The 9,795-nt window shown below is 69.9% G+C and overlaps 2 protein-coding genes across 2 annotated transcripts; one reads left to right on the top strand and one right to left on the bottom strand.

Annotated features, from left to right (window-relative positions):
* Positions 1 to 209: 209 nt before the first annotated feature.
* SHISA4 (shisa family member 4) lies at positions 210 to 5,959 on the top strand. Its single transcript, XM_080367532.1, has 5 exons — positions 210 to 682; positions 1,791 to 1,962; positions 4,858 to 4,991; positions 5,281 to 5,463; positions 5,554 to 5,959. Exons 1-5 carry the CDS (start codon positions 610 to 612, stop codon positions 5,598 to 5,600), a joined length of 609 nt encoding a protein of 202 aa, XP_080223658.1. The 5' UTR covers positions 210 to 609; the 3' UTR covers positions 5,601 to 5,959.
* A 601-nt stretch (positions 5,960 to 6,560) lies between these two features.
* LOC308054529 (uncharacterized protein) lies at positions 6,561 to 9,683 on the bottom strand. Its single transcript, XM_080367519.1, has 2 exons — positions 9,054 to 9,683; positions 6,561 to 7,269 (listed from the first exon to the last, which is right to left on the bottom strand). Exons 1-2 carry the CDS (start codon positions 9,496 to 9,498, stop codon positions 6,719 to 6,721), a joined length of 996 nt encoding a protein of 331 aa, XP_080223645.1. The 5' UTR covers positions 9,499 to 9,683; the 3' UTR covers positions 6,561 to 6,718.
* Positions 9,684 to 9,795: the final 112 nt, after the last annotated feature.

The raw sequence follows: 9,795 nt of genomic DNA, 5'->3' as shown, positions 1-9,795 counted from the left end.
GACAGGCAGGGGGACAGGGCAGGGTGACAGGGCAGGGGGACAGGGCAGGGGGACAGGGCAGGGGGACAGGGCAGGAGCCCGGGCAGGGGTCCGGGCAGGGCAGGGGCAGCCACGGGGCGCGGGGAGGGCAGCGGCGGGGAGGCCGGGCCGGGGTCCCTCCCAGCGCCCCCGCAGCCCCGCCCGGCCGTGCCCGCGGGCCCGGGACGCTCCTCCCGGCGGGCGGGGGCCGGGGCCGGGGCCGGTGGCTGCGGCGGGAGGCGCCGCCGCGGGGGGGCACCGGGCAGCGACCGAGCGCCGGCGGGCTGCGGCGTCACTGCGGGCCTGCGCCGGCCCCGCACCGGGCTGCACCGGCCCCGCCGCACCGGGACCGGGACCGGCCTGCACCGGGAGCGGCCCCGGGACACACCGGGAGCGGCCCCGGGAGCGGCCCCGGGATACACCGGGAGCGGCCCCGGGACACACCGGGAGCAGCCCCGGAAGCGGCTCCGGGAGCGGCCCCGGGCTCCCCCGGCCCCGCCGCCCCGGCCCCGCTGCCGCAGCGCAGCCGCCGCCCCCCGCCCCCCCCCCGCCCCGGCAGCGCTGAGCGGCGGCCCCAGGCGCGGCCCCGGGATGGGGCCCGGTGGCCCCGGAAGCGGGTGGCCCCTGGCCGGGACCGTGCTGGTGGCCGTGGCCGCCTCGCTGGGTAAGAGACACGGGGGGGGGGGGCACGGGGAGGGGGGCGGGCGGTGCCACCCGGTGACGGGACCCGGTGCCACCGGCCGTGCCCGTGCCCGGCGCCAGCGCGCGGGGGTCGCTTGCGCCAACGTGTCCCCCTGTGTGTGTTCCCCACCCCCCCCACCCCCCCCGCCCCCCTTTTGCTGCTTGCGGGACATCCCCGGCGTGCGCGGAGCCGGTGGGTGTCCAGTCCCGCGGGGGTCGGGGGCTTCCCACGCACGCGGCCCGTGCCTCAGTTTCCCCGCTCGGCGCCGAGCTGCCGCGGGCCCCTCGGGCGGGAAGCGAACCCCATATGGGACCCCTGAGATCCGCTGGGAGCCGGGGGTGGGGAGCGCGCTGGAGCCCCCCAGGGACCGGCCCAGCCCCGGTGGCTCCGTGGCCGCTGTCGCGGCGCCTCCGGCCGCCCCCGGGCCTCGGCCCGCGGCTATTTCGGGAAGCGCAGGTGGCTCGGGCCAGAAATAGAGCCGGGAGGCGGCGGGGGAGCGGCTGGGGGGGCTGCGTCAGGCGGAGCGGGGTCCGTGAGGATGTGGGGCAGGATGGGGTGGGGGCTACGAGGATGTGGGGCAGGATGGAACAAGGTCTGCGAGGATGTGGGGCAGGATGGAGCGGAGTGTGAGGAGACGTGGGGCAGGACGGAGCGGGATGCAGGAGGACATGGGGAAGGATGCAGTGGGGTGTGGGGGTACGCGGGGCAGGATGCAGTGGGGGGACAGGATGGAGTAAAGCAGAGGGTACAGGGAGGCAGGATGAGGCGGGGTGTGGTGGGAGACGTGGGGCAGGATGGAGCAGGAAAGGGGGGACATGGGGGCAGAATGTGGTGGGGTGTGGGGGGTACATAGGGGCAGGATGGAGCCACGTGTGGGGGTACATAGATAGGGGCAGGGTATGGGGGGCCATGGGGCAGGATGGAGCAGGATACAGGGGGCCATGGGGCAGGATGTGGTGGGCTACAGGCCATCCCCCTCGGACAGCATGTGGGGAACACGGAGGACGTGGGGTGCTGCTGGTGCCACTGGGGGTGGCAGTGGCCGGGCTGGGGGTGCCCCGAGGCCCCGGTGACGGGTGGCTGTCCCCAGTGGCGGGGGGCGAGGACTGCCTGTGGTACGTGGACAGGAACGGCTCCTGGCACCCCGGCTTCGACTGCGACTTCTTCACCTTCTGCTGCGGCACGTGCCACCAGCGGTACTGCTGCCGCGACCCCCTGCGCCTGCTCACCGAGCGCCAGCAGCGCCACTGCCTCGCCTTCAGGTGCTGGGTGCTTGCCTTTGGGTGCTGGGCCATGGGGACTGGGCACTTGTACTGGGTGCTGGGCACTGCTACTGGGTGCTGGGCATTGGGTGCTGGGCATGGGTACTGGGCAGTGGTACTGGGTGCTGGGCATTGGGTGCTGGGCACTGCTACTGGGTGCTGGGCAGTGGTACTGGGTGCTGGGCATTGGGTGCTGGGCATTGGGTGCTGGGCACTGCTACTGGGTGCTGGGCAGTGGCACTGGGTGCTGGGCAGTGGTACTGGGTGCTGGGCATTGGGTGCTGGACACTGCTACTGGGTGCTGGGCAGTGGCACTGGGTGCTGGGCAGTGGTACTGGGTGCTGGGCACTGGGTGCTGGGCATTGGGTGCTGGGCAGTGGTACTGGGTGCTGGGCACTGGGTGCTGGGCATTGGGTGCTGGGCAGTGGTACTGGGTGCTGGGCAGTGGTACTGGGTGCTGGGCATTGGGTGCTGGGCACTGCTACTGGGTGATGGGCAGTGGCACTGGGTGCTGGGCAGTGGTACTGGGTGCTGGGCATTGGGTGCTGTGCACTGCTACTGGGTGCTGGGCAGTGGCACTGGGTGCTGGGCAGTGGGTGCTGGGCACTGCTACTGGGTGATGGGCAGTGGCACTGGGTGCTGGGCATTGGGTGCTGGGCATTGGGTGCTGGGCACTGCTACTGGGTGCTGGGCAGTGGTACTGGGTGCTGGGCATTGGGTGCTGGGCAGTGGCACTGGGTGCTGGGCAGTGGTACTGGGTGCTGGACATTGGGTGCTGGGCATTGGGTGCTGGGCACTGCTACTGGGTGCTGGGCAGTGGTACTGGGTGCTGGGCATTGGGTGCTGGGCATTGGGTGCTGGGCACTGCTACTGGGTGCTGGGCAGTGGTACTGGGTGCTGGGCACTGGGTGCTGGGCACTGCTACTGGGTGCTGGGCAGTGGCACTGGGTGCTGGGCAGTGGTACTGGGTGCTGGGCATTGGGTGCTGGACACTGCTACTGGGTGCTGGGCAGTGGCACTGGGTGCTGGGCAGTGGTACTGGGTGCTGGGCACTGGGTGCTGGGCATTGGGTGCTGGGCACTGCTACTGGGTGCTGGGCAGTGGCATTGGGTGCTGGGCAGTGGTACTGGGTGCTGGGCACTGGGTGCTGGGCATTGGGTGCTGGGCAGTGGTACTGGGTGCTGGGCACTGGGTGCTGGGCATTGGGTGCTGGGCAGTGGTACTGGGTGCTGGGCAGTGGTACTGGGTGCTGGGCATTGGGTGCTGGGCACTGCTACTGGGTGCTTGTCACTGGTGCAGGGTGCCGGGTGCTTGCCTTTGGGTGCTGCACCATGGGGGCTGGGTGCTGGGCACTGGGTACTTGTACTGGGTGCTGGGCATTGGGTGCTGGGCAGTGGTACTGGGTGCTGGGCAGGGGCACTGGGTGCTGGGCATTGGGTGCTGGGCACTGCTACTGGGTGATGGGCAGTGGCACTGGGTGCTGGGCATTGGGTGCTGGGCACTGCTACTGGGTGATGGGCAGTGGCACTGGGTGCTGGGCAGTGGTACTGGGTGCTGGGCATTGGGTGCTGTGCACTGCTACTGGGTGCTGGGCAGTGGCACTGGGTGCTGGGCAGTGGGTGCTGGGCACTGCTACTGGGTGATGGGCAGTGGCACTGGGTGCTGGGCATTGGGTGCTGGGCATTGGGTGCTGGGCACTGCTACTGGGTGCTGGGCAGTGGTACTGGGTGCTGGGCATTGGGTGCTGGGCAGTGGCACTGGGTGCTGGGCAGTGGTACTGGGTGCTGGACATTGGGTGCTGGGCATTGGGTGCTGGGCACTGCTACTGGGTGCTGGGCAGTGGTACTGGGTGCTGGGCATTGGGTGCTGGGCATTGGGTGCTGGGCACTGCTACTGGGTGCTGGGCAGTGGTACTGGGTGCTGGGCATTGGGTGCTGGGCACTGCTACTGGGTGCTGGGCAGTGGTACTGGGTGCTGGGCACTGGGTGCTGGGCACTGCTACTGGGTGCTGGGCAGTGGCACTGGGTGCTGGGCAGTGGTACTGGGTGCTGGGCATTGGGTGCTGGACACTGCTACTGGGTGCTGGGCAGTGGCACTGGGTGCTGGGCAGTGGTACTGGGTGCTGGGCACTGGGTGCTGGGCATTGGGTGCTGGGCACTGCTACTGGGTGCTGGGCAGTGGCATTGGGTGCTGGGCAGTGGTACTGGGTGCTGGGCACTGGGTGCTGGGCATTGGGTGCTGGGCAGTGGTACTGGGTGCTGGGCACTGGGTGCTGGGCATTGGGTGCTGGGCACTGCTACTGGGTGCTGGGCAGTGGCACTGGGTGCTGGGCAGTGGGTGCTGGGCACTGCTACTGGGTGATGGGCAGTGGCACTGGGTGCTGGGCAGTGGGTGCTGGGCATTGGGTGCTGGGCACTGCTACTGGGTGCTGGGCAGTGGTACTGGGTGCTGGGCATTGGGTGCTGGGCACTGCTACTGGGTGCTGGGCAGTGGTACTGGGTGCTGGGCAGTGGCACTGGGTGCTGGGCAGTGGTACTGGGTGCTGGACATTGGGTGCTGGGCATTGGGTGCTGGGCACTGCTACTGGGTGCTGGGCAGTGGTACTGGGTGCTGGGCATTGGGTGCTGGGCATTGGGTGCTGGGCATTGGTACTGGGTGCTGGGCATTGGGTGCTGGGCACTGCTACTGGGTGCTTGTCACTGGTGCAGGGTGCCGGGTGCTGGTGCTGGGTGCTTGTCTGGACATCCTTGTCCCTCCAGTCTCCAGCTGGGTGCTCCAGGGTGCCCCTCGGTGTTGCGGCCACTGGTGTGACTGGGGGGGGGGGGGGGGGAGGTACAGTGTGGGGGCGGGGGCTGTGCCCCAGTGCCCCCTCCCCCACGTCCCCACGTGCCGCAGCCCCAAGACCATCGCGGGCATCGCCTCGGCCGTGGTGCTCTTCATTGCCATCGTCACCACCATCGTCTGCTGCTTCATGTGCTCCTGCTGCTACCTGTACCAGCGCCGGCAGCACCTCCGCACCCCCCTGCAAGGTGGGGGGGCTGGGGGGCGGGGGGGAGGGACTGGGGGGGCGGGCGGGGGTCCTGGAGGGATGCAGGAGGGGGGATTAAGGTGCAGGGGGGAGCACCTGGGTGCAGGGCGTGGATTTGGGTGCTGGGGGAGGGTACTGGAGTGGGCGCTGCTGGGATCACCCTGATGCCCATTGCTGCCCCCAGCGCCCCCCTCAAGGGCCACCAACACCTGTGGGCGCTGCCGGGCCCTGTCCCCATCCCAGGGTGCCGCAGCCCCCCCCCCCCCCCCCCCCCCCCATCTCTCCCGCAGGCCCAGAGATCCCGCTGTCCAGCTACCCCCCCGCAGGCCCCCCACCCCCCTTCCCCGTGGACGCCAAAGCCGGCCCTGCGCCCCCCCAGCCCGGCTTCACCCCCATGGCCATGTACCCGCCAGCCGGCCCCGCTGCCCAGTACCCGCTGTACCCCTCCGCCCCCCCCATCTACAACCCCACAGGTGAGCACCGGGCTGGGGGGACACCCTGTCCCCCGGGGGGGGCGCAGTGGCCTTGCCAGGGCTGACACCCCATCCCGTTTCCCTCCGCAGCACCACCCCCCTACGTCCCAGCACAGCCCAGCTACCCCGGAGCCTGAGCACCCGCGGGGACCCCGGCACCCTCCCGCCGCCGGCCAGCGGGGCCCGTCTGGGGACCCTTGTCCCCCCGCCCTGGGCCCGGGGGGGTGCCCCAGCTGTGGCTGGATCCGGCCCTTCCCGGCCGTGCCGGGGCTGACCCCGTGCCAGCAGCACAGGGCAGCTCTTGTCCTGCACACTGGGCTCTTTGTGGGTGCCTCCACCCAGCCCTGGGTGCCAGCAGCCTCTGCACCCATGGGGGGGGGGGGCGCCCGGGGGTCCCCCGAGGGCCGTGCATCACCGCACCCCCGCACCAATTTGGCCCCGACTCTTCCCCAACCCCCCCCCCCGGGGTTGGCATTAAACCGTATCTTGCACCCCACAGCCCGGTGTCATCTTGGTGGCTTCCCCCAACTCTGCTCCAAGGCTTCTCCAGCTGCAAATGGGGTAAATGGGCAATTCCCACCAAACCAGCCGCCAGGATGAGCCAGCTGGGGGGCACTGCTGCCCCCCCAGCCCCGCCACACAAAGCCAGGGTGCGAGAGCATCCCCAGTGGCATTTTGGGTCAGAAAGCAGCAAATTCAGTGCTGGGCTGGGGGCTGGGGGTGCAAGGCCAATTCCTCCATCCGCCCCTCCCCCAGCCCTGGCTCTCTGGGGCTGGGACCCATCTCCCCCCCGCAGCTGGTGGCACGGGACAGGTGCTGGGGCACAGATTCACCGGCTCCTGCTGTGATTCATGTGCCCCCCGCACCGTCGCTGGGAAGGGGGGGTCCCATGGGAGGGGGGGTCCCAGCCACCAGCTACATTTGGGACTGCTGAGTCCATCACTCCTGGCGGGGAAAAAGCCACGCAGACCCCCCAGGGGGCAAATGCAGATCCCCCAGGGGGCAAAAAGCTGTCCCATCTCCCGGGGGACCACAGGTCCCAGCATCCTATCGCCCCCCAAAACCCCACAACGAGCCCAGGGAGGGGGGAGCCGGGGGGCAGCTCTGAGTTTTATTGAAGTGGGATGGAGGGGAAAAAAAAAAATAATAAAAATAATAAAAGCAGCAAGGTGGGTGCTGGGGGCGGGGGGGGGGGAAGCTGTCCCCAGGGCGGTCCCCGCCGGCCACGGGCGCACGCAGCCAGCTGCGTGGGGGCTCAGGGTTTGGGGGCCGCCTGCTCCCGGAGGTAGAGGTCACGGATTTCGGCCAGGCTGCGGCTGAGGCCGCCCAGTGCCTGGGCGATGACGCGCAGGACGGAGGTGGTCTCCCGGCGGCTCTCGGCGTATTCCCGTCGGAAAGCTTGCATCTCCTGCACCAGCCGCTCGTTGGACTGGACGATGCGTTTTTCGGCCGGCGTGAGCTGGGCGCAGTCAGGTGCCCCGTCCGACAGCCCCGCCGTACCGGGGGGTCCCGGTTCGCCCGTCCCGCAGTTATTGAGATTCTCGGCCTCTTGCTCGAAGAGGATGCTCGGGAAGTCGGAGCCCAACGGCTCCTGCTGCCCACCCAAGTCGCCGAGGGAGAGTTCGGGGGGCGTGGGGCGCGGGGGGCTGCGGCTCCAGCCCTCGCACAGCTCGCTGGGCGGGCGGACGCTGGTGCGGGGCAGCCGGCGCTCAGCGCCACGGCCGGGGATGCCGTCGGCGGCCGGGCTGTGGAAAGGCTCAGTCTTCACCTCCACCGGCTCCTCCTTCACCGCCTCCTCCTTGACGCCTGTGGGATGGACGGAGAGCGCAGGGCAGCTGGCGGGACCCCCCCCATCACCCCACGGACTGAGCAACCCAACCTCCTTCTGCCTCTGCTTCCTCTGTCCTCATCTCCCTTGTCCCCAACCCCGTACTCCCGTGTCCCCTCTCCTGCACGCGGTCCTGGTCCCATCTATGCATTCACATTCCCATAGCCCCGTTGTCCATCATCAGTCTGGCCCCATTCCATGTCCCTTGTCCCTCACCTGGTCCCAGTAGTCCCATATCTCTGTCCTGAATGTGGTAGCCCCTGTGTGGTCCTGGTACCCCCATGTCCCTGCCCCAGTCCCACCAGTCCTTGCCCTGTTCCCAGGCCCCTCTTACCCCTGTCCAGGTCCCTTGTCCCTGTCCTATTCCTGGTCGCCCATATCCCTGACCTGATCCTGGTATCCTCCCATCCCGATCCCCGCGCTGCTGTCCCTTGAACCTGCACTGGTCCATGTCCCTGTCCTGATCCCAGTCCCCTCAGGCCTCTGTCCCCGCCCCAGTACCCCCATCCCTGTCCTGCTCTCAGTCCCCTCCTGTTGTTGTCCTGGTACCAGCCCCCTGCCCTGGCCCAGGTGCTCCCATTCCCTGACCTGGTCTCTCTGCTCCTGGCCCTGTCCTGGTCCCCTGCCCCGGTGCCCTGTCCCTTGCCCCTGTCCTGGCTCCAGCGCCCAGTGTCCCTGGCCAGATCCTTGTATCGTCCTGTCCTGGTCCCAGTGCGCCTGTTGCTCTCCCTGTCTCCTATGTCCTGGTCCTGTTCTTCCCATGCCCCTGTCATCCATGTCCTTATGCTGGTCCCACCCCCCCATCCCTGTCCCATTTCTCCATGTCCCTGTCCTTCTCCCCCGTGTCTATGTCCCCTCCATGTCCCTGCCCCACATCCCCATTCTGATTCTCCCTGTCCCTGCCCCAGTTCCTCCATGCACCTGTCCTGGTCCCAGTGCCTCCACACCCCTGTCCCTCACATCCCTGCTCCAGTCTCCATGTCCCTGCTTTGGTCCCCTGTATTCATGTCCTGGTCCCCCATGTCCTGGTCTCAGTGTCCCTGTCCTGGTCCTGATCTTCCGTGTCCCTGTCCCAGTCCCTCCACACACCTGTCCTGGTCCCAGTGCCTTGGTCGTGGTCTCCTGTGTCTCTGTCCCAGTCATCCATGTCCCTGCCCTGGTACCACCATGTCCCCATCCTGGTCCCCTGTGTCCCTGTCCCCCATGTCACAGTCCTGCTCCCCCATATCCTGCTCCCAGGGCCTCATCCCAGTCCTAGTCCCACCCCATGCTGGTCCTAGTGCCTCCATGTCCCTGCTCCAGTCCTTCCATGCACCTGTCCTGGTCCCTCCTGTCCTGGTCCCTCGTGTCCTGGTTCCCCGTGTCCCTGCTCCTCCTTGTGCCTATTCTGGTCCCAGTGCCCCTGTCCCAGTCCGGGTCCGTCCCATCCCTGCCCCAGCCTCGCCGTCCCTGCCCCGGCCCCGTGTCCCGGTGCCCCCTGGCCCTGCCCGGTGTCTCAACCCCTGCCCCGTGTCCTGGTGCCCCCCAGCCGCAGCCCGGTGTCCTGTGTCCCGATGCCCCCTCCCTTGGCCCAACCCCTGCCTGGTGTCCTGGTGCCCCCTGGTCCTGCCCCGTGTCCCGGTGCCTCCCTGCCCGACGTCCCAGTGTCCCTGGCCCTGTCCCATGTCCCGGTGCCCCCCCTGCCCCATCCCCTGCCCCGAGTCCCGGTGCTCCCCGGCCCTGCCCGGTGCCCCGGTGCCCCGGTGCCTCCCCCCGCACCCACCGTGCGGCGCCACCACCTCGACGCTGAGCAGCGGCGGGCCGGTGCCGGCGGCGCCCCGCGCTCCCCAGCCGGGGGCGGGCCCGGGGCCGAGCTCGGGCGGGCCGGGCCCGTTGCCGCTGCCGTTGCCGGGCCGGGCGGGCCGGGCGGCCGGTCCCTGCCGCTCCTGCCGGTGCCGGGTGATCTTGTCGTTGGCGCGGCGGCGCAGCCCCCGCCAGCGGTTCTTCACCTCGCCGATGTCGCGCTGGTTGCGGCCGGCGGCGTTGATCTTGTTGGTGATGCGCCACCAGATCTTCTGCTTCTCGTAGGCGTTGACGGTGCTGGCGGCGGCGCCGAAGAGCAGCTGCTCGTACTTGAGCACCTCGCTCATCAGGATGTCGATCTCCTGCAGCGTGAAGTTCGGCTTCCGCTTCAGCAGCCCCCGCCGCGCCCCGCCGCCCGCCGCCATGCTCCCAGCCGCCGCCGCCGCCGCCGCCGCCTCATGGCGCCGCCCCGCCGCCCATCGCCCCGCCGCCGCCGCGCCTTTTGTCCTGCGCCGTCTCCGCGACACCGAGCGCCCCGCGGCACCGAGCGGAGCGGGGCGGAGCGGGGCCGGCGGCAGCGCGCCCCCTGCCGGCGCCGCCGGGCGCTGCCGGTGCTGGTGCCGGGGCGAGACGGGACTGGCCCCCCCCGTCGTTACCGCGCCCCCTGCCGGCGCCGTCGGGCGCTGCCGCTGCCGGGGCGAGACGGGACCAACACCCCTGCC

Source organism: Falco punctatus, assembly GCF_963210335.1.
Source record: "Falco punctatus genome assembly, chromosome: 17".
Taxonomy (NCBI): domain Eukaryota; kingdom Metazoa; phylum Chordata; class Aves; order Falconiformes; family Falconidae; genus Falco; species Falco punctatus.
The sequence above is the reverse complement of the archived record's forward strand: the minus strand, read 5'-3'. Positions and strand labels throughout refer to the sequence as shown.

Bases quoted from the DNA above. Each gene is read 5' to 3' on its own strand.
- SHISA4 (XM_080367532.1), top strand. From the start codon at position 610: ATGGGGCCCGGTGGCCCCGGAAGCGGGTGGCCCCTGGCCGGGACCGTG. The intron at 683-1,790 runs GTAAGAGACACG...GGCTGTCCCCAG, and splicing joins GGCCGTGGCCGCCTCGCTGG to TGGCGGGGGGCGAGGACTGC. The intron at 4,992-5,280 runs GTGGGGGGGCTG...TCTCTCCCGCAG, and splicing joins CCTCCGCACCCCCCTGCAAG to GCCCAGAGATCCCGCTGTCC.
- LOC308054529 (XM_080367519.1), bottom strand. From the start codon at position 9,498: ATGGCGGCGGGCGGCGGGGCGCGGCGGGGGCTGCTGAAGCGGAAGCCG. The intron at 7,270-9,053 runs GTGGGTGCGGGG...TCCATCCCACAG, and splicing joins CGAGGTGGTGGCGCCGCACG to GCGTCAAGGAGGAGGCGGTG.